General features: G+C 43.3%; 1 protein-coding gene across 10 annotated transcripts in view; it reads left to right on the forward strand.

Annotated features, from left to right (window-relative positions):
- Positions 1–24,948, forward strand: part of GRB7 (growth factor receptor bound protein 7) — a 110,607-nt gene that overhangs the window by 17,157 nt on the left and 68,502 nt on the right. Inside the window, exon 1 of one of the 10 annotated variants that reach the window (XM_083147212.1) lies at positions 1,643–1,719. The exons of the other annotated variants lie outside the window; for them this stretch is intronic. Within the exon in view, the coding sequence (XP_083003338.1) occupies positions 1,665–1,719 (55 nt within the window). The 5' untranslated portion in view covers positions 1,643–1,664. Of the gene's footprint in view, positions 1–1,642; positions 1,720–24,948 lie in introns of those variants that run through there. 10 annotated transcript variants of the gene reach the window in all.

Raw genomic sequence — 24,948 nt, forward strand, 5'->3', positions numbered from 1 at the left:
TTATACACAATATGAATGGCATTGCTGGGAGCCTGATCAGCAAGGATCGCCAAAGCAAAACCTTTCTCTAATGAGCAAAACCATGTGCACTGCAGGTGAGACAGTTAGATTTGGGTGGGGAGTTCAAACTAAAATCTAAATTGCAGTATAAAAATAAAAAAGCCTGTATTTACCCTGCACAGAAACAAAATAACTTACCCAAATCTAACTCTCTCTCTGCACCTGTTACATTTTCCCCACATGACGCTAAATTAGGCCATAAGTTGCAGCTCAGCACCTGCTCCGAGGTGTGGCACTTGTTGCGGTGCAGCCTAGTCGCAGGGTGGATTAGTGTGGCTACATTTGTAAAGATAACTATCAAAATTATATTTTTACATATTTTGCCATTTTTAACATGATTCGCCTATTAAAATCCAAATAAACGGTAAATGGTAAAAATATCCAAAATACAAATGTAGTGAGCTTAGTAAATGGTCATGGTTGTAGATGGTGTCCACTATGTTATGCCATATGCAAATACTTACTGTAATGTAGGTAAGCCGATTTTTCTCCATGTTGTATGTCAGCACGGTTGGTGTAGTGGTTAGCATTACTGTGTCACAGCACTGAAATCCTTGGTTTAAGTCACGACTTTCTTGCACAAACCAAATATTCTAATTGCTAGGTTAACAAAAAATGAACACTAGTGTGTATATGCATACCTCCCAACATGATCCTCTCTAGGAGGGACACAATGCTCTATTCCTGGACCTATTTATTTATTAGCCGTTTCTTATATAGCGCACACATATGCTGCAGCGCTTTACACAGAATATTTGAACATTCACATCAGTCCCTGCCCCAGTGGAGCTTACAATCTATATTCCCTACTACATGTACACGCACACAGACATTCTAGGGTTAATTTGTTGGGAGCCAGTTAACCTACCAGTATCTTTTTGGATTGTGGGAGGAAACCAGAGTACCTGGAGGAAACCCACGGAAGCACGGGGAGAATATACAAACTCTGCACAGTTAGGGCCATGGTGGGAATCAAACCCATGACCTCAGTGCTGTGAGGCAGTAATGCTAACCATTACACCATCCGTACTGCACCCTCTGAATGTATGCTTGCCATCACCTGTGTTGAACCTGGTTACGTGATAAGAAAGGTGTTTCCACACAGGGGATGGCAATCATAAATGAAGAGAAAAGTCCAGGAACAGAGCATTGTGGCCCTCCTGGAGAGGGTCATGTTGGGGGGTATGGTATATGTGGTAGGTAATGTAAGTTACATTGGGGCAGGGTCTTCAAATATTCTATATGAAGTTCTGCAAAATATGTGTGCTCTATATACAGTAAATAACTGATTTGCTTCATTGTATGGTTTGATTAAAGTCACTCCTTCTGTAGTGGTGTGATGCTGACTGCAGATGAATGTCAGCATTATCCCCTACCTTCAAGTGGTATGGTTTAGAGCACTGGACATGTATTGATTGGATATAAGAGACCTGTCTGGTAACTATAAGCATGTACAGTATGTAGGTGGATGTGCTGGACAATACTGTGTGGTACGTGCAAGTGTCTGTGTTGTTCCTGCCTGTACCCTCCCATCTCCTCAGTAAACGTGCAGCTCAGCTGCTAATTCCCTCCCAAGCAACAGACAGAGGAGGAGAGGCTTCTGCATGGGCATTGGAGTCAGTCCAAGAGTTCACACAGCTTCTAAGGAGGGAGCGCAAAGTATGTACCCACATCTACATCTGTAATGCCTGCATGTGTTAGCTGCGGATTGTTCACACCAGAGACTCTACATGCTTATTGCACATACAGCAGTAAAGATAGTACAAACATACATACTGTAGCAACATGTGTGCACTTAGAAACAAGCCTGATACAACACATCTACTGCCTATACTAAAACAGATAGGCACACAGTTAACATATTTGCATCGGGCCCGACTGCCTAATAGGATGCCTCTGATTCATATTTCAAGAGGGCGGGAGAAATGGTTCCAGGTGATGTCACCTGAGAGGAGTGCCCATGTAAATCAAGACAGGTAGATAAAGAAAGGAGGATAAACAGGAATTGCCAGTTCTCCGCTCAGTGAAGAGCCCCCCCTGGATCTCTGTACTGGTCACCGGTACAGGTAGGAACTTGTCACTGTCATTTACTAATGAAATCACCATGGACATGGGGCACAGACAGCTGGGTGACTTAATCTGTCATTTGTGTATGTACGTGTGTAACTGTGTGTTATCTGCAGGGCTGTTTCAGATGCTGGGATGTGTATGTACGGACTTGGAAGCTAACACAGTCTGTAAGGTTCTATGAAAAAGTAAATCTAATCTGTATTCATTTTGTGGATAGCTATGCTGTATAACCAGTATAATGCGGCTTTATCACAGCTAGCCATTAGGGAACTACATATCTAAGCAACCCCCGTAAGTCGAACCTCAGCAACAACTGGAGAACCTCAGCTTGCCCAAGCTTGACTTGCTGAGTACAGGTTTATACAGTTCTTGAAGGTCTGTGACATGCAGTCTAGTACAGTTCAGCATATAGTATTTATAACACTTACTATGCTGGTTAAGTATAAAGTAAAATATTGTAATATACTGTAAAACAAAAAGATTTTATTCTGTATTGCACAGTACATGCAATACAGAATAAAATAAGCTCCTTTTTATTTTACAGTATATTACAATATTTTCTAGGATAAAACTGCGTAGAAAACAAGCTGAATTAATGAGATATGATCATAATATGTTTAATAAATGCCGGAGTTGCGGTGTGAATAGTACTGTACAAACAAAGTTGAGTGGTCTTTGCCACAGATGCACTTTGTGCTGAAGTTTCAGTACTGTATCCCAGGTGATTTCTTACTTTGCCTCTCTGCTCTCATTTTTTTTAATCTTCTGAGGTTAATGCCATTAGTCTTTCGACAGTGTTACCTTCCTCTTTATGGCACTTGTTTTAGGAGATAAAGCTGATCTTGTGCGCCTGGGTTTCCTGGAATCATTTACAATTTCTCCATTAGAACCTGGTTAGTCTATGGAATGCACTGGCACCTAATGGAAATTTAGAAATATTCGCAAACACACTTTACATTAAATCTATACATACTGTACTGTACCTTGAAACTTGACATTCTTGAGATTGTAGTTTCTGTTTGAAGGAAGGCAATTTTACTTTGTACTTTTCATTGAAACAGAAAAACTTTCTCTTATGCTTGCTAACACTTAAACTACAAATTATATAATGATAATTACAGACCTGTAAGCTGCATTCTGCTACATTAGACTACTGTTATAATAATGTCATGCAATGTTGTGGTAAACTTGTTATACCACTGCTATATTATTATCTATAGATCATATAGGCAGAATGATTTCCCAAATACAAATAGAAAGTGAGATAAACTGTTGGACAACATAAATGTAAACAGTACCATAAAAGGTGAACAAACTTGTACTTGTCAGGTTGTCACAGTGATAAATGGCTATTTCTTTCATATTGGCTATTGTAAATTCTACCATCTCAGCATTCTGCTGACTGGAAGCTTCCATGATTATCTTTATCTCAGTGTTTTTGTTGTCTGCTAATAATGTAGCAATATACCTACAGTACTGTACATGATAAATAAATGCTTTGCTCTGGCAATCTAATTTTGAATGTGGTAAGGACACAACTTACAATAGGTTCATAAAATGCACTGGATAGAGCAGTTTATTAAATGATTAAAATGTGTGCCAGAGGATTTGGGGAAAATGTTCACTCTTTTTACACAATATGGCAGCATGAAGGGAGCAACATCTAAAAAATTTTTTTGTTTAGTGAATAGGATTGCTATAAAATGTAACTTCTCTACTAAAACTCAAAACAGTTAACTTCCTTATACAAGATATTACATACCCCCCAACTGTCCCGATTACAGCGAGACAGTCAGCCTTATTGGACACTGTTCCACTGGCCCATCCACAGGCTGCAGTGTCCTATGGGCAGGGTGAAGCCTTTAAACACCTCCTGCTCTGCAAAGTAGCGAGTGATCCATGCGCACACACACGGGGCGTGAGGAGGTGCAAATCCGGCTGTAATCTGAGGTTTTTTTTAAAGCGCAATAATATAGCAAAACTATGCCTTGTAAAGGACTGCCCCTTTAACATAACCTCTGCACTCGCACCTCATTGCATCCCGCCCACAATATCTATTCAGTACCTGGACATGAGCTCAGGGCTGCCCAGCTGCTCGGGGAGCGATGGGCACGCCCCCACAATGCTGAAACCAGTATTGAGCCGTGAGGCCAAGCCTTTAACCTGATGCTATGACCCTCCAACACAAGGCCACATACCTTTTTCGGTCCTAGTTTAGGAGACATTTTGGGAGGTATTCATTATATGATTGTACATGTAAAGGATGTTTTATTTCAAAACTTATTATCCAAAAGATCTGAAACGGAGAGAAAAAAGTAAATGCTGCTTTTTAGAAACTATTCCATGTACAGTAACGTGGGGCCTAATTCAGATGTGGTTGTTCTTGCAATTGATGTTGCTATCTTTTGCCGTTCACAGTTACGATTTATATACTAATATGGGCAGAAGCAGAGGCGTACCTAGATATTTGTGGACCCCATAGCAAAAGTTTGTAAGGGACCCCTATTTAGCAACTGATGGTGATAAATGTGTGTAAACCATATTACTTAGACAGCAAAGATGGGCCCCCTTCAGCTCTGGGCCCCATAGCAGCTGCACTTCTGGTAGTTACGCCCTTAAGCCAACCTGAGCATAGGGATTTCCACTACTTTCACATAATTTCTGTCCTCTGGCATACAATTGCTGATACTACGGTACCATCGTCCCCAATTCAGGTCCTCACGCAGATCAGGGCTGGATTATAATGGGGGCACAAGGGGTCAGTACCCCTGGGCCCCCCTTTAGCTAGGGGCCCCCTGTGGTTGCCATGTATTTAAAAAAAAAAAATATATATATATATATATATATATATACACTAGGTGATTCATCGCGCCCTACGGGTGCTCTTCACACCGTCGTAGGGGGCTGCGCCCCATTAAAATGACATTAATATATTTGTAGGAATGAAGTTTGTATGTTTTCTCTGAATGTGTGTAATGGCAATTGGAGTGTGAGTTGGAAAATTGAAAGATGTGATGAAATGACATTGGCAATGGTTTTGTGCTTGTGTTATTGTTCTAAATAGTATTTTGGTTACTTTAGATGTATAAAATTGTGAGTTGAGGTAATGTATGTGTTGAAATAAGTGTTGAAATAGTTTGAAGATTAGAAATGTTTAATTGTCAACATTGAAATAAGGCAATTGTAGGCTATGGCTACACATGGCAGTGGGCGAGGGGCAGTGCGGTGAGGGTGTTTTGGGGAAGTGGTGTGGCTCAGCGCGTAACAGCGCATACACAGAGGCCCATGCTCCGTGCATCGCAAGGAGAGGCTCCTTTAGGGCAATGCAGTTAAAATCCCGGCGGTTGTGATCCCGACACTTTCTCCCTCCGTGGGTGTCCACGACACCCCTGGAGGGAGAATAAATTAGCGTGCCGAGCGTAGCGAGGCACCGGGCCCGCTGCGTGGCGATCCATGTCCCCTCCTTGTCGGGATTTCAGCGGTCGGGATTCCGGCGTCGGGATTTTGAACGCCGGGATCCCGACCGCCAGGATTTCATACTGAATCCCCTTTAGGAGGCCTGTCCCTGCGTCCATCAGGTTACACATTGGGGATGAAAGTCTTGCTTTTACAAAGCAATTATGGGCGTTAATGGGGGCGGTGCTGGTGTGGTGTTGGGGGGTGGGGTTATGTAGTGTTATGGATGTTATATTGCTGTGCTGTAAGTGTAGGTAGGTGTAAAGTGCATGGGGTGGTATAGTTGTGGCCAGAAACTGTGTGTGTGTGTGCATGAAGGGGTGTTACAATGGAGTGTGAAAAGTACCTTTTATCCATTGGTGGTATAGTGCTGGCCTGGCCAAATGAGTGTCCTGTTGGTGTCCACGGCGGGCAATGGTGGCAGGCATCGGCCACAGTAGTTGTGAGGCAGGAGGGGGTGGCAGGCAGCTGGCTCAGGCGGCTGGTGGTGGCATGCATCAGCCACAGTAGTTGTTTGTGCGGAAGGTTGTGCCAGGCGGCGTGTGCAGGCTAGCGGGGTGGCAGGCTGCGGGCACAGGCAGGCTGTGCTGCCAGGAGCGAGTGTAAGGCAGCGGGCACAGGCTAAAGTGTGATTGGGGGGCTGAGCGCAGGGGGCGGGCGCAGGCAGGCTGTGCTGCCAGGAGAGAGTGTAAGGCAGCGGGTGCCTGCGAAAGTGTGATTGGGGGGCTCAGCGCAGGGTTAGCAGCAGGAGTCAGTGGGCGCACGGCTTTCTCAGCACAGTGTGTGTGTGCTGAGCGTGTTCCCGCGAGAGTTTGTTTGTGACGCGACACTGACTGCCCTGAGCACAGGAGCCGGGGCACAGGGACCGGGACCATGCTGGTGGCTTTTGGTGCATTGCTGGTGTTTGAAGGTGTGCGTTATTGCGGGGGTTAGGTGGGCATAGGTGTGTGGAATGCAGGGTTATCTTCTTATGTTATATATTTGGCTACGATTTTGCAGGCTGGGTGGTGTGTGACCCCGCCCAGCGTTACAGCCGCAGATGATTGACAGATGTAACCAAATATATAAGAGATATATATATATATATATATATATATATATATATATTTTTTTAGCTAAAGGTTTTGTGCATGGGAGTGGGGTAGTGCTGCAGCTTCACCTATCTGCCAATGTGACAATGATTAATGGTGCTGAGCATCGGGAGCCAAGGCACACTGATTGCACAAGTGTGCAGTGCATTACTGGGAGTTGACTAAGTCCCATGACACTTTGCACCAGTGGGCAGAGGCTGAGATGTTTGTGTTCAGCTCTGATTGGTGGAGCTCATTACATGCTTCTCAGGCCCATGGAGAAAAGCAGCAGCAGCGTAGTCATGGGAGGGTTTTTAATTAGAGGCAGCACTGGGACTATGAGGTCTCCTACAGAGTAAAGTGCAGATGGACAAACACAGGCTTTTCATGTGGTATGTATTTATGTGTATGTGTGTGTATATATATATATATATAAGTGAAAAAGGCAGAAAGCACTCGTCGGGATTTTTCACGCTGCACGGCGGCAGCAATAAATGATATGACAGACAAGAATATAGTTTATCTTATATATAGTGTGAACATTCTTGTCTGTCATATCATTTATTGCTGCCGCCGTGCAGCGTGAAAAATCCCGACGAGTGCTTTCTGCCTTTTTCGCTTACATCATCCATCTGGATTGAATGGCAGCGGGGTAGCTGTTTTCACTTATACGAGTGCCGGGACCCACGTTCCTTGGACCAGGTGAGTAGGATTTCCTTCCTTAGGTACCCCTTTTGGATTACTTTGGATCCTGGACCCCGGAGACATCAGCCCTGGTGCCCAGGACCCCAGACCAGCCCCGGAACCAGGACCAAGGCCCCGGAACCGGACTCTTCAGCCCTGGAGCCCCGGACCCAGGATCCAGGGACCGACCTACGGGCTCAAGGTAAGTAAGTATCAGTATGTGTGTGTTATGTATGCATTAAACTTTTATTTTTCAGGGTGTCAGTGTGCTTTATTTAACTATTTTTTGTACTGTAGAACTACAAGTGCCAGCGGGCCCTTTAATGCCCCGCATGCTGGGACTTGTGGTTCTCCAAGTCCCAGCATGCGGGGTAGGCTTGCTGGGACTCATAGTTCTACAGTAGAAGACAATAGTTTTTATTCTTTTTTTTTACACTTTTCATCAGCCCGATGCCCACCGCCCAGGGGCATCGGGGACAGCCCCGGACTTTCAGCATGGGCTGGTAAGTCCTGGAGGGGGGGGGGACCCCTTCATTGGGGGGGTCCCCACTTCCCCAGGACCCCTGCCCATGCTGACCAGCCCCGGGGATAATGCTTTGGCCGCGGGACCTTATATAATAAGTGTCCCCCGGCTGTGGCATTACCCTGCTGGCTGGTTGGGTCTGGTGCTGGTTCTTAATATACGGGGGACCCCTAGTCATTTTGTCCCCCGTATTTTGGGAACCAGCGCTGGACCTTGAGCCTGGTGCTGGTTTTATTAAATCAAGGGAACCCCTATTTGTTTGTCCCTCTGATTTTATGATACCAGCACCGGCTTTTTGAGCCCGGGGCTGGTTATGCTTAGGAGGGGGGACCGCACGCCGTTTTTTTTCTTTTTTGTTTGTTTTAACTATTTTTTTACAACAGAACCATGCACAGATCTCAATGATCTGTGCATGTTTCTGATAAAATCGCCAGGCAGAACCTGGTCTATTTTTTTTGCGATTTTTAGTAACCTTTACTAAAAATCGCAAACCATTAAATATGCGAGTTCTATCCTTTTTAATGGGAAAACATCTGGATGCGATTTTTAGTCTAACTAAAAATCGCACCTTTAAAAATTGCAATTTTTGCCGCAAATCGCACCCTATAAAATATGCGATTTTCGGGAAATGCCCGAAAACGGCATATTTTGCGGAAACAATCGAAAAAATAAAAATAAAACGCCTCCCATTACATATCGCCCCAGATCTTTGTGCTATATATGTGTTCCCCTCCATGGTGTATTGGATTTTGATTTTTATTAATTAGCGCAGCCTTCACTTTCCCATTGGGTATTTGGTACCTTCCTGTGACTCACTTTGCAACGAATTCCTTGTCCATTGCTATTCAATTGCTGTATGTGCGCACTGTAGCTCAGAAACATGCGCAGTAACATCAACCGATTTGATGATGAATAAAAACTATGAGGAGCATTAACACTGCTAAATATGTCTTATATGGAGGTGATTGTCAGGTTCATTGAAGAGGTTGACAGGGCAATTTTTCATTGTATAGAACAGTATAAAACTTGCTTACATACCACAAGTATTGAAGCATCCTCATCAGAGTTTAAAGTGGTCCAGGAGAGGTGGTGGAACTCATGTGTGTACCAAAAGGGTTGGCACGCAGGTGGAAGAGAACCATAGAGCCACCAGGTACTTAGGAAGGGGGATTCTTTATGTTGCTGCATTATCTATTGACGTGGGTGATGTTTTTCTGTTGGAATTACTGTGTAGGGCCATAGTAGAGGTAAAATTAGTTCCACCTACCATCACTTCCAACCTCGTTCCCCTCACTTTAACCACTGGTCCTCATCCATCTATACTTTTTATGCGATTCCAGATTCTGTGCATCTCTTCTAGCATCAGATATCTTGCATTGCTGAAACTGCACCTTAGTTACAAATTACAATGTGTCTAGGATACACCAAAGACTGTGCTCATTCATTTCTTATGTGACATTTGTACACCTGTACTGTATCTCTCTGTGTGACCAAGTCTATATATGAAGTTGACATAGAAAAGAAACACAGCCTCGCCATTGTAGCAATTAGTATACAGATTCAGGTACTCAGGGGTAGATTTATTAAAGGTCGATCAGGGGAAAATGCGCTATCCCCGTGCGTTATTGCAGGGGATAGCGCTTCCCCTGATCTATGACACCCACGATGCGGGTGTTTAGTGTGCGGCAATGCGGGGCAGGCGACATAGCGCACATACGTTAGTGGCCTCATACCGTATTTATTATTCTCCCTATTGGCCGCGCGCTTCTGGTCTCTTCTCCTCTTCTTTTCGCCATAAATTTCTGGCGCTGTGGGTCTTCATCCTATTGCTCCTCCTCTCCGGCGTCTTGAAATTTAAACAGCGCATGCGCCGGGTACACATCATCCCCGGCGAATATTACCCGGCGCATGCGCAGTTTGAATTTGCAGACGCCGGAGACCAGCAAGCGGAAAACTGCGCATACGCCGGGTACACAACGCGAGACCAAGGTATCCGGTGCATGCGCAGAAGACGCCGCCGGACTGCAACGCACCATTCGTTATGGGAGGAAGCATATCCCTGGCAGGAGGGGATAACGCACTCCCATAACGTGCAGGCAACTATTAATACATTCAGGCGCAAATCAGGTTCACTTCACCACAATATAATGGTGAAGCGAACCTGTGCCCATAACAAACGGCACGGCAACATTGATAAATCTACCCCTCAGTTGCATACCGATATACGAGTGTCCCATATGAAACTAATCGACACTCTCTCTCTTGGTACATTTTAATCGCATCGCCCAATGCTAGCTGGGTCTCTCAGGATCTGGCGTGCTAAGAGGCCTGTTTGGTGCAACTGCAGCAATGATGTTTGAGGGTACATTTGTACTCCAGCAACTCAAGGCATACTGTAGGTCAGAAAAGAAATCTAGAAGTCCCTTTCCATACAGGTTACATTATATAGTTAAGATCTGTGGCTGATCACTAAATGTACTGTATTCACATATGGAGAGAATGAAAGTGCCCAAACATAGTGCTCTATGACCAATGCCACACCTAGACATTTTTTAGCCCTGTTCCAGAAAGGGCATCGCCCGAAAATCCCCCCCCCCCCCCCAAATAAAAAAAATGGGCCCAAAATTTTGGATCATGGGCACATAATAGTACTAATTCTCATTACACCACACAGTAGTGTCTGTTATTCATGCCAGGTAGTACTATACCTTAAGCGCTTCGACACACTACGACATATATGTATATACTGTATAGCACCTCTTATACACATAATAGCCACAGTAGTAGTGCCACTTACACATAATAACCCACAGTGGTAATGCTGCTTACACACAATGGGCCTTATTCTAGTTCACACTTAGAGGCAAGTTCCTTCTCAGACGGACAAAACCATGTACACTGCAGGGGGGCAGATGTAACAGGTGCAGATATAATTAGATTTGGGTGAGTTATTTTGTTTCTGTGCAGGGAAAATACTGGCTTTATTTTTACACTGCAATATAGATCTCACTTTGAAGAAAAACCCCACCCAAATCTAACTCTCTTTGCACATGTTATATCTGCCCCACCTGTGCACATGGTTTTGTCCATCTAAAGACACTTGTTCAACTTATTGTTCAACAAATTGAACCTGATTGACTCGAGATTTATCCTATGTGCAGGAGGATCAATCTCTTGCAATCTCTTGGTTATACCCAATGGCACTGGATTGTGCATTGGGTCCTACACATCAGGCACATCAGATTTTGTCAGATAAATTGACTCAATCCACCTGAATTGGATCAAATCTCACACAATCTCACAAGTGCAAGGGGCCCTTAAGAAGGACTAGAATAAGGCCCATAGGGCTTTATTTACTAATGGTGCCCACACACGCACCGATCCCGGCGGTGCGATGCTATACGATGGGGTGCGCGCTCCCGCGGCACCCCATTGTACAGTACAAAAAGTATGTGCTGCACATACTTTTTGTACTAGCTTTTTCTAGCATAGCATCGCATGCACATCGTATGCACAAGGCATACGATGTGATGCCATGTGTGCTAGTTAAGCCCACAACGCACGCCGGGATCGGTGCGTCTGTGGGCACCTTAAGAGGGGAGTTCTATTGAAGTTGTGATGTTGCCCATGATGAGTATAACAATGTAATCAAATAAAAAAAAAAAAATTTAATAATAAAGGAATTCAATTCTAAAAAATGTATTTTAAAACCAAATTGAGTGTATGTGACCAAACAACATAGTCCATCATATCAAACCAAATTTTAACAATAATAAGATCCAAATGAGCAGGAGACAAGTGAGGGATCAATATACAAACTATACATGGATCTTGTTGTTAAAATTTGATTTGTTTGTAAGATAAATGTGTATTGAACACTGCAACAGGTGCACAGCGTTACTCACTTACACGGGGTATTTAAACCCCAACAATCTATATTCCCTACCACATGTACACGCATTCACTCTTTTAATTTTGTTGGAAGCCAATTAACCTAGCAGTATATTTTTTGGATTGTGGGAGGAAATCGGAGTACCCGGAGGAAACCCACGCAAACACGGGGAGAATATACAAACTCCATAAAGTTAGGGCCATGGTGGGAATCTAACCCATGACCTCAGTGCTGTGAGGCAGTAATGCTATAACCATTACACTGTCCGTGCTAACAATGCATCTTACCCCCTGTGTATTCTATTTCCATCCTTAGTATGTCCTATTCCCTTGTGCAGAGTGTTCACATACAGGGGATACATATGAATGATGCCGGCTGTCAGAATGCGCTGTGATCCAAAATCTAAGGAATACACCTTTGTCAAAAATCCAACGGATTCAATTGATTTATTTGTTTTAATTGTTTTAAATAAATGTTTTATACTTAAAAACGTTTTATACTGATTATGGCACTGTAAAACTAAGGAAAGACAGGAAGTATCTTGAAAAAGTACTTAGGGCGCTACATAACACTATTGTTTTGGGGATATATATATATATATATATATATATATATATATATATATATATATATATGATGAATAGAGAAAATCAATAGGGGGAGAGAAGCACCACTGACCCTAAATTGGAGCCCACAACAGTTATTTAAACCAGCCCGCCATTGATATTTTTGATGTTTGAGACCCTCAGACACCTGAGGAGGGAGCGCTGTTACTGTTCTGGGCCAAGAAGTACCTGGCCAGACACAGAAACACTGGAGATGCAGCGTGGGCAATGTCGGCTGAGGGATGCAGGATTCCAGACTGAGATCGGAACTTAGCTCCACCCCTATAATTTGTTTCCTCCCTCGCGCCCTGTGAGGCCTGCAAGCTCTGAAAACGCCATACCAAGGTGCTAACCTGATCTGGCAGCCACAGCCTCTGTATGACATTGTATATGGCATACAATGCCATACAATGCGATGCGATTAAACATTGTATAAGCACCCTAATGGGTGCTTACAATGTTAAATGCACCCCCCCGCCACCCCCCCACTATAAACGTGAACCCGAAGCGTGGCAAGCGCAGCGAGCCCACGAGGGGCGGCGGTACGCGTCCTCCGACCTTTTTATACCCCCACTATCCACGTCGGCGTGGAGTTGAGAATAGAAAGTGTGGTGAGCGCAGCGAGCCACCGAGCCCGAAGCGTGGCGAGGGGACGCGGATACCTTCACAGGAATCGGAGTCCCCTCGCGGCCTTCACAGGTATCCGCGTCCGCTCGCCACGCTTCGGGCTGTGTGGCTCGCTGCGCTCGCCACACTTTCTATTCTCAACTCCATGCCGACGTGGATAGTGGGGGTATGAAAAGGTCAGAGGACGCGTACCGCCGCCCCTCGCGGGCTTGCTGCGCTCGCCACGCTTCGGGTTCACGTTTATAGTGGGGGGGTGGCGGGGGGGTGCATTTAACATTGTAAGCACCCATTAGGGTGCTTATACAATGTTTAATCGCATCGCATTGTATGGCATTGTATGCCATATACAATGTCATACAATTTTAAAATTGTATGGCATTGTACAATATCGCGCAATATCGCGTCGCATCGCATACCATCATATGCCTTATGGTATGCAATGCGATGGGCGCCGCCAAAATACACAAGTACCTAACAGTGTCCCCTATAGCAGGGGTGGCCAACCCATTGCTCTTGAGGCGCATGTGGCTCTTTTCCTAATGAGATGTGGTTCTCCTGACACATCACTGAGGTCTCTGGTAACCGCTGCTGTCAGCTCTTCCAGCTGCCCCCCCCCCGCCACACTGGTACACCGCTGAGTTTTAGCAGCGACTCTAATGAGGTGTACACGCGCTTTGATTTTGACAGGGTTACGATTCAATTTTGCTTATAGAAGCAAAATTTAATCGAAATCGAATGGATTTTAAGATGCTTTCAATCCGCTTTCGATTTGATGCGCCCTCCCGTTTTCTCTATATCGAAATGAAAAATAGACTGTGCAGGCAAGAAAATATCGAATTCGCACCAGTAAATTAAATCTGTACAATGTGCCTTGAAAGCAAATCAAATTTGATATCGAAATCTATATTGAATGCTAAAGTGCAGATCAAATGTGAAATTTAATAGAAATCAAAGGCCAAATTGAAAGAGGGTGGAATAGGGGAAATCGAAAGCTAATAGAAACTAAAGTAAAATCGATGCATGTCTACACACCATTAGGTGCGTACACATGATTAGATCTGACATTCGATTCGATTTTGTTTTGATTCGACCTGGCATTTCATTTGATTCGATTCGATATGCCATTCAATTTCTACTATATAGTCTAGCCTGGCATGACTATTTTTCTTTTCGATTTCCACTAAACGTGAACGTGCATTGGGATCGAATCTGCATCGAATGCTACTAAAAGCATTCGATGTGAATTTGATTTCAATTTAATTTTGCTTCTATAAGCACATAGTTCATGAATAGTGGAAATCGAAATGAAAAATTTGTCTTGCCAGGCAGGACTATATAGTAGAAATCGAACGGCATATTGAATCGAATGCCAGATCGAATCGAACGGCAAATCGAATGTAATGCCTGATCTAACCATCACCTTTAGCTCTTCTTTCCGGCTAAGCCCACCCTCTGCGTACAGGCAGTTGCACTACTCCTGCAAATCTGGTGAGATAGTAGGGCTTGGTATGTCTTTCTTGCCTTGGCAAGCCCAGCCCTCTTGCTTGTATGAAATTATAAAAGGAGATGCTGGGGAGAACCCTTTTAGAGGCATCTTTATTTCAGCTCCACAGTGGTGTGTTCATGCTGCTCTCTCCAGTGCTTCACCCTATTGGACTAGCTTCTTTCCTTATTTTAGTCACTAGTGGTGGGGACTGATTCAGCTGTAGGTTTAGGCTGCAATTCAGTGCTGCAAGAATAATATAGTAATATCTGATTGTAGTAATATTATTAACAATATAAAAGATGAGGTGTTTACAGAAGGCATAGTGGTATGCCATGACAATGAGGCAGATGTATGTATCATTACTGTGACAGACAGGGGCTGACTGAGTAGAATGCAGAGTGGCTGTAGTTGAGGGCAGCTGCCGAATTTTGACTTTCTACGTTATGCTAAAGTGAATTTTTATAGGGCAGTTGCTATTAATGGCAATTGCAAGCGTAAAGCCATATCCTTTTATGGCAGCCGCTGCAAACATCATCATTAGTATTGGTGCACCAGCCCCATCAGAAAAAGGCTTTCCTATCTCTGTCCTCACACCCCTTAATAGCACGGGGCTTTATATATACACCTATAAAATTGCCCCAGGACAGGATGGTTGTATGCAATCGCATTGTTTTCACCAGGAAACACTCAATTTTTAGCTGCCCATGTATCCAAAAAAAATATGGTTCCTGTGTCCCTACTGCCCCATCCAGTCTGCGTAGTCATAGACATACTCGCTCGAGCAGTCAATATTATCCCCATTATTGCATATAGGCTATGAATGTGTACACAATTGAGAATGAGTTGTTAAAGCTCCGGGGGGTGTCTGTTTTCATTACTGAGCTGCAGCTTCACTTACATTAACAATTTTGTAGCCTAAAAAACAATGCAATTACATTAGCGTACAATTAGGCCCAATGCACTAAATGCAAAACATGTGTCCAGGCACAGTGCTCCGACTGCTTCAGAATCAGCCACAAAGTGAGAAAATTGTGTGTGCAGTAAATAAGTTAATTCATAACATCATAACATAGGTGTGAATAAATAGAAACATGATTATACTCTATTACTGTGAAGCAATAATGTTCTGTGCAGATTGTATAATTGGATTTTGTCATGGAGATATACAGTATCTAACCTTTAGTTGTAGAACCACTGATGTTGACAGTGCTTGTATTGTTCACAGTGTTCCCTGACAGTGGTATGATATGTACATTTGTGTAGAACGTGGGGCTCGAGTCATAAACCAAGCGGATGATTAGGTTCTGCCTGGGACCTGTAGTTCCACAAATACTAACGAACCACAGGTTGCATCCCTATTATTAATCTTTTATAAAATAAATTCACCTAATTGTATTGTTATATACATGTTATCTTGTCATAAGGACATGCTAATAGACATAGCTTTATAAGCCTGACCCGGAGGCTAGCTTCTGGCTGGTACTGTATGATGTATTGTAACCAGTAGTCAACTGGAGAGCTACAGCTTACAAAAACATTCTTTAATGGCTGGACAGTCCTGGCAGTTTAAAATACAAGAATGTCATGTTAAGTAGCCTCTTGCCGGCAGGGCACGGTGGGACCTGTAATTCCACAACAGCCAGATAGCAACCTGCCCTAATAATTACCTGGCTGCCAGGTAATGCAGGAACTTCTAGTTCCACAGTAACTGTACAGCCACAGCTTTTGTAAGCACCCCATGACCAATGTCTAATAACTAACCTTAGTCTAACATGTCAGGACCTGTAAATAAATAATAGTTTTATCAGAGCTAGAGAGCCTCGTGTTGATTGATGACTAGCCTAATATGTGTATTATAGCTATTACAGCAAAGCTAATAATTAGCTCTAGGTGTTAAAAAGGAAGTACAGTAAAATATTTTATGTTCATGAAAACTCAGACATGATATAATAAGACTGAATATAGTAGTTTCACATCTTGGAGAATAGTTTTTGATAGAAATAAATACATATGTGATTGTTGGGTGTGGTATAGGGTTCCGACACTCGTGATCCCGACAGTCATTATCCCGATGTCGGGATCCCGACTGGCCGGACCCAGACAACATGGTGAGCGCAACAAAGCCCCTTGCGGGCACGGTGTCTCGCTATGCTCGCCACCTATTCTATTCTCCCTCACGAGGGAGAATAGCTGGTGGCCATCGGGCCCCTGTGTGTCGGGGTTTTGACTGTCGGGATCCCGGCGTCAGGTAACTGACTATCGGGATCCTGACTTTCGGGACCCCGTCTGGCACCCGTGACTGTCTCCCCATACACAGCACGCCATGTCTGGATTGCTGGTATAAAAACACAATTACAGCTGGATTTGCAACAATTGGTTCACTTATATTTACTGTTTGATTAGATTTATTGGATTTCCACTTAGGCAGATCTTCAATTTAAATATAAATTCCCTGTTACTGAGTTCTTCAAAATAGCTGCAACATTGTCAACAATCTTTTTTTTCACGATATGCATTAAAACATTTCTGTCTCAATTATCAGAGGTATTATCAATAAAAAATGTTCAAAGTGGAAAATATTGACAAATATCAAAAAACAAAATCTTGTTTATTGTTTTAGACAAATATGATGAATTAAATTTTTCGCCATATTAAGTAATCAAAAGTAAATCATCGGGGCAGTATGGATAGTGTAATGGTTAGCATTACTGCCTCACAGCACTGAGGTCATGGGTTCGATACCCTGGGCCCTAACTGTGCAGAGTTTGTATATTCTCCCAGTGTTTGCGTGGGTTTCCTCCGGGTATTCCGGTTTCCTCCCACAATCCAAAAATATACTGATAGGCTAATTGGTTCACAACACATTAACCCTAGAATTTCTGTGTGTGTGTGTGTACATGTTGTAGGGAATATAGACTGTAAGCGCCACTGGGGCAGGGACTGATGTTATTGTTAAAATATTCTCTCTAAAGCGCTGCGGAATATGTGCACGCTATATTAAAAACTAATAAATAAATAATAAAATGCATGTAGGAGTGGTATCTTCTGTCAATACAGGGAGCATATCCTGGTGGCACCAGAATGTTGGATAAATCACTACTCATTGTAACATGGTGCCATGTTATCCCATGTCATGACAATTATATCACGACATGTACGGAGTTTAAAGTAAATTGTGTGGGTTTTCCCCAGCATTTTATACTTTAATATGCACTTTTTCATAATTGGATTAATTTGTTTGAAAAAGCTCTTTATTATAGTCTTGGTTGGTCTCCCATGCTCAGCAGTGCATCTTACATTGACAATGGCCCTTATTCAGACCTGATTGCAGTACAAATGTGTTCTCAAAATGGGCAAAACCATGTGCACTGCAGTTGGGGCAGATGTAACATGTGCAGAGAGAGTTAGATTTGTGTGAGTTATTTTGTTTCTGTGCAGGGTAAATACTGGCTGCATTATTTTTGCACTGCAATTTAGGTTTCAGTTGAACACACCCCACCCAGATTTAACTCTCTCTGCACATGTTACATCTTCCCCACCTGAGGTGCACATGGTTTTGCCCATTTTGAGAACAAATTTGTATTTGATCTGAATAAGGGCCAAGATTTGCATAGGTGATTATGACATGATTAGCATAGAATCGCCACTCTATCTCCACATTCTGCATGCTTCACTTGGAATGGGCAGAATATTGGAGGGGTTCCCACTCTTCCACAACTGCAGGGAAATTGGAATCGGAAGAGTAGAAAAGTATGGGGAATGTCTTCTGAATTCCTAGCAATATTGTAAAGTCCCCATTCAGTTTTGTAATGGGAATTTCGAAGGGTAGGGGGCTTGACAACTGTACAAGACAGTTATCAAGAAACATCTGAAGCATAAGGACCTTCTGGTTGAATTGTTACAACTTTTAGTTGTTTATAAGACTTACAAATTGAAAATACTTTGACATACAGTAGATCACTCTTGGTCATCTTGATATGATCCCTTCATAGTCACATAACCTGTCTCACACTGGGCACACCCTTCAGTTATAGAATCTTAGTGAACATTCCTTTACTTATTATCTAGCAGATTCAATATTTACACAGCCCTGTATACAGAATTGCTGGCACAGTTTCCATGTCCAATCAATCTATCTACTGTTCTAGTGGTTATTGGTGTCTGTGACACAAGTGACTTGTCTTGGTAATAATAAAGAGATCATTGTCTTTGTTACCGAGTCATCACGTTATCACATACAGCTATATCTGCTCTCACATTTTACAGAATTTGTTTCTGTACCAGTAGCCTTTGCAGTTGTGAACTCCTAAATTAGTCAGGAATCAACTCCCTATTTCCTAACTGAGACATCCTTTGTATTTTTTAATTGAGAAATACTTCAGGTTGAATGTGCATCCAGGTCCCAAGTTATAGCTAGGAGCAAATCCAGCACAAATACATGTGTAATACATTTGTATGTAACACATACATACTGAACAGCTTATTTTTACTTATTTTTATTTTCCTGCAGTCAAGTTTTCTAATGATACTTGTTCTGTGTGAGCTGATGCATGGACATCACCATTTTGGATCTTGTTAACTGACCACATCACCTCCAGAGTGCTCCTTGCCTCAGCTGACTTTGGCAGCCAATCTTTGACCTGCAGCTGCTATATAAACTTTTCACCAACTCACTGCCAGAGTAAAAAGTCACATTGCTGAAATCCTGACTCCTGTCTAGCAGTAAGTCTGCAGATCCTGCTGCAGCTTTCCAAGCCACACATTTCTGCTATGTTTCCAGTGCATCTAATTAGCTAAGCTGCAGTAATGTAAGTTACAGATATTACCTGTTTCACCTGTCTCTCAAGCCAGTATTGCATTCAGCTGCACTTCACTAATTACAAGCCTCTCCAGTGTTTACAAATGATTCCCTCTTCGAATCAGCTCCAGAAATCTAGAGCCTTTTTCATAAGTTTGCAATTAATTTCTTCTGGGACTCTCACCTGATTGTCCACCTGAGTGCTTTAACTAGAATCTCAGAACGTATTCTGGTTGATTCGCAAGGCCTTTCATTGCCGTGTTTCTACACATTGGCTGCAAATGCATGTATAACATAATGGATGGATGGATGGATGTATAACATAAAATCCACTTGCAGGCTGTGGGGGAACACCAACATCATTCGATGCACATGTGTAGAAATGCGGCTGTGAATGTGCATATGCAAAACATCGCTCCCCGTGCGAACGTACGATCCTTGCGAACAGACCAGAATACCCCCCCCCCCCCTTGTCTACAGATTTAAAGTCCTGCAGATCTGAGGCTAGGTGTATATATGCTGATAACCAGCTGCATTCTATTTTTGGAATAGTACACCCATCACTTCCTGCAGTTAACCTCATATCCGTGTAAGCAAATTTTTTAATCTGCTTTCAGTGCAAGTTCCAGTCTTCTTATGAATGCTCATTCTAAAGGTTATCATGTCAGTTCTGCGCTGCTAGCATATAGTATTCCTGATACCACCAGCATTGTCCTGCAGCAAGCATTTATTTTGTTGTGTGTGTGTAAGTTTCCTCAATGCCCTACACAGTACAAACAATAAATACACAGATCCAGTCTTCAAGTGCCCTGTGGTTACCAAATGACTTGCCCAAGCCCAGATTCAACTTGCTCTGTAATACTACTGAATCAAGCAATACCAAGTTACCAAAATAGCTGTTCCCATACCTCCCAACACTCACGATTTCAGCGGGACAGTCCCGATTACCGAGTCCTGTCCCGCTGTCCCACTCACGGCCGGAGGTGTCCCACTGCGGGGGGGGATGCAGTTGGGAGCCCCCCCAATTTAACAGAATAGACGCTGTGCGCATGCGCACAGCGTCTATTCCCGGCCGAAAACGGGGATGTGGCTCATTTGTATAAGCCGCGCCCCTCATTTACATAAGCCGCGCCCCCTTTGCGCGAGTGTCCCTATTTCTGCAGCTACAAAGTTGGGAGGTATGTGTTCCCAGCATGGCACCAAGTAAGTAAGTTTAATTTATATAGTGCACTTTCTCCAACAGGACTCAAGGCGCTTTACAGACATTAATAAACATAATACAGAGGATATAGATAGTACAGTCACAGAGATTTTAGCATCACCAGTTCTAGCCTGGTCTTAAACATCATAGGTATCGGCCCAGTGTCCAGTTACAGCCACTGGTTTCAGGTCTGTTTACATTTTCACTGATTCTGGCCCTGTGTCAAGCTTATGTACCACTGGCTCAGCCCACTGCCCAGTTCCACTTCTGCTGACTCTGGGGCAGATTTATTAGGCTTGGTGAAGTGATAAAGTGTCTGGTTTTTACACATTTTTGCCGCACTGATGTACACAAGGGAAGGAATGTATATGTAATTTTCATTATGTTGCAGATGGCCAACCACTAATACATACTGCTGTGTGTGCTTTTGTGTGCATCTCAGAGTCTGCTTCCAAGTGCTTAAGGAAGCTACAGTAGTTTATTTAAAAAAAAAAACAGGTAAAACATCAGAAAACATAGATGGGGCTGTGATGGGCACAGGAGGTCATTCTGAACTGGTTGGAGTTGCCTTACATACAGCAAAGTACCAATTATCAGTACTTTGTGGATATGCGGGACTTGCACAGCGCATCATGCAACAATCTAAGGAGACTGGTGTCAGTGATTGACAGTCTGATGCTGTTTGACTTAAGTATGCCAGGGAGGGTTAGGCACTAGCGGAGGGTAAGGATTAGGCAGCAGGAAGGGAGGGTTAGAGTAAGGCTCCAGGAGTGTGTATGTGTGGCGGGGGAGGGGGGTAGCTGGGGTAGGTGTCAGGGCTTGGGTATCTAGTGTCCCGGGCTGTGGCAGCAGTGAGCCAGTGGAAGGATCGGGGAACTGGAACATGGGAGGCTTGAGATAAGGACAGTTCATAGAGCACTGGGCACTGAGGATACAGCTGGGTGGAGGAGTTGACCAGACTCATGTGGAGTCTAACCCCACTGTCGGTTTTCACCAGGGACACCCCGCAAGGAGGTTTGAACTTCGCTGCGTGCGGTGGACAGGTCAAAGCCCTCTGACAGAGTTCCCACACCTAACTGGCCAATCACTGAGGGATGGATAGTGATGGCTGAGTGCTGGTGAACTAGAGTCTTTGGTTTACGCTAGATGGGTGTCGACGACCTGCGAGCCGAGATGGGTGTCAATGGCCTGGGAGCCAAGATGGGTGTCGTCGGCCTAGGAGACAACATGGGTGTTGACGGCCTGGGAGCTGTGGACAAACTGTAGACTTTAGACACTAAAGGTGGCCATACACACGCAGATTTATCTTCAGATCTGGCTGGTTGGAACAAAAACATGGTTATGGATGAGAGCAAATGACAGTTGACCATTTGCTTGGGAATGCTGGAAACCTGACAAACTGACACTCATCCATAACCATGTTTTTGTTGCAACCAGCCAGATCTGAAGATAAATCTTACTAGTGTATGGGCACCTTTACACACCAGGTGTCAGGAATCTAGGCGTATGGATGGCACAGTCATGTGACTGCCAGTATTTTCAGCACCAGTCTCCTGTACCCATACTATTGCACTGATCATGTGTGTTATTGTTTGCAACAATGGTAGTAAGGAATCAGGAGTACAGCGGCTATTACATTTTGTCTTGGTAAGTGTATTAGTGTGGTATTTTCATTTAGGGGATACATCCCCTGTAGAATGATCAATATACAGTATGTTCATATTTTGTATAGCCCCTTATAATTTAGGGTGTGGATTGAAGGGTCAACAGGAAATAGGTCGACCTCAAAAGGTCATCATGCACTAGGTCCACATTACAAAAAGTCAACACAAGCAAAAGGTTGACAAATGAAAAGTCCACGTTTTTTTTAATCTTGAGCACATTGACCCCCAATTAGGGTAGCGCGTACCTTTTGTATGGCTATTTTCCCTCGCTAGGCTTCAGGCCAGGTGCCGTATGCCACTACCGCTGCATTTGGTACTTTTTACAATCCAGTCGGAGTTCACATGGATGTTATGTATGAAAAAGGCCTAAAGAATTTAAAAATCATGAAAATGAGGTTGACTTGGACATGTTGTGGTAAATTTACTAAGATGGGAGTTCTATTGAAGAGGATGTGTTCATTTTCACATCACCTTTTCAATATCAACCTTATTCCATGTTTGTGGAACACTAGTGGTCAACCTTTTGACTATCGACCTAGACTGTAGACCTAACAACCCATACCCTATTGAAGATGGGATGTTGCCCATAGCAACCCATGAAAATCTACTTATTTATTTAGCACCTTCTAAAAGATAATAGATAGAATATGATTTGTTGCTATGGGCAACATCCCATCTTCAATAGAACACCCATTGTAGTAAATTTACCCCTTTGAGAGTGCAGTTAACATCTAAGAAGAACATCTCTTGGCTGACACAATGCTACTGGTCAGTCTGGACAAAAGCAAGTTTTAGCCATGCTCTTCTCTGAGAAGAGTGCAGCCTAGAGCTGATATTACCAGCTACCTACTTCAATGTAGACTATGCAGTTTCCTGACTTCTACAACACACCATGAGAGTAGATTTATTATTCAGCAGTTTCTTGTATGGTTTTAAAGCGCTGCGGAATATGTGTGCGCTATATAAGAAACTGTTAATAAATAAATAAATGGCACTAGTAATTAAGGCTAAAAGCTGGTGTGACAGGGACCGCTTACTTCTTAATTCGGTGAATGTGGAATATCCAGTACAGGATTTAGAGCAGCAGCAGCAGCAGTGCTACTGAGATGCATTCTAGGTTTTCCTAAGCTGTATTGTGAATCACTGTCTGCTAAATAACAACACCTGTTACTTCCTGTTATATGTTTGTCCAGAGCAAAGGGTCAGGGTTCCCAATGCCTTTAAGCGGCTGGGCAATAGGCTGGGGAATGTGGGGATTACACTAGAGATCTTTGGCGTGTGCCCATACTGTGAAGTCGATATGTTGCCGGCTGGAAAACCTGCCATGCTGTAACTAAAGACCTGCCAAGCTGTTACCTTGTATGATGTCTACATGCTACAAATAAAGAACCATACTTTATTTAATCCATGGTATGTGATTCCTTTTCACAGCGGCTTTGAAATATTGATGCAATGTAATGTGCCCTCTTGACTTAAGGACTTTTTAAAAATGTATTTGCACTCAGGGCCAGATGAAGGGCCTACTGGGCCTGAAGCTGAAAATATTCAAGGGCCTATTATTAGAAGTGTAGTAGGTGAGGCCAATGCCATGTAGTCCTGTAAAACCCATACACTATAACGCCAGTGTCTCCCTAAGTAAAAAAAAGTACAATAATTGCATAAATGTGTAAAATAGGAATACAATTTTAATACTTGGTTAATGGCCAACCATGTGGCCAGCTGGTATCTGTCTGGTGCTGATGGGCCTATTTTATGTGGAGGCCTGGAACTGCAGCTCCATCCGACCCATTGTTAATCTGGCCCTGCTTGCAATAAAGTAGTGGTACTATGTGGTTCAACAATAAGAATAAAGAATAGTGAATAAATACAGGTATAAATATGTGAAATCTGGCCATGTACACTAAAGGCACATTCCTTGGTTATCAGAACGGGATGCAATCAGGATCCTGTCGGGATTCTGACCATCAGGATCCTGAACTCTGGCATTATATACACAACCTGCCAGTACAGCTAGGCTCACTCATGGCATAATACATATTGCAGTATCAGTAAAGTATGCTTCCCATACATTCTAATCATAAACACCCCTCTCTGCTCTGCTGTGTAATGTCTTTTCACATTTCCAAGTATTCCTTTGCCAATAAACTGACCTATATATCTTTACTACTCAGCTGTGTTTAGACTGGAAAACAGATAATAGCCAGAATCGTTTGCTAATGCCTTTTGCATTTAGGCAGCTGATATATAAGTGATGAGTTGCAGAGAACTAGCATGATACTAATGGGTTAGGGCAGTGTACGTGCCCTCTAGAGTTGGCTCTGTTACAATCTGTAACTCCACTCCAGCATGATCGTCTACCACTGTTTGGAATGTATGTTGTGAAATCGAAGCTGTTGCAGCGTCATGCCAACAGCTAAATATATACCCCAAGAAAGCGGGCATGAGGGCATTGAGTTGTCTGTCTCCTGAAAAGCAGATGTCTCATGCTCCAGTCAGAAATACCAAGACCAGTAGTCCTCTAGATTACATTGGTGTAGAAACAACTCACATACTGTATGTTTTATCAGAAATGATATAAACCAGGGGTCTATTTATTAAGAAGTCACCAAAATAAATTGATACAGTATACATTGCTTCTAGACCTATTTAAATATGTCAATCAGGGAAGCTGAAGCTCCGCTCCGGACTTGACAGCATGACCATCGCTCCCTAACATTCCCGGCATAGGCAAGTGTGTATGCACTTGCCGATGCCACCACCGACATCTGTGTTGGCAGGGATCAGGTAAGTATGTATGGGGCTTTTGGTTGTG

The sequence above is a fragment of the Crinia signifera genome, chromosome 6 (genome assembly GCF_055691185.1).
Source record: "Crinia signifera chromosome 6, ASM5569118v1, whole genome shotgun sequence".
Taxonomy (NCBI): Eukaryota; Metazoa; Chordata; class Amphibia; order Anura; family Myobatrachidae; genus Crinia; species Crinia signifera.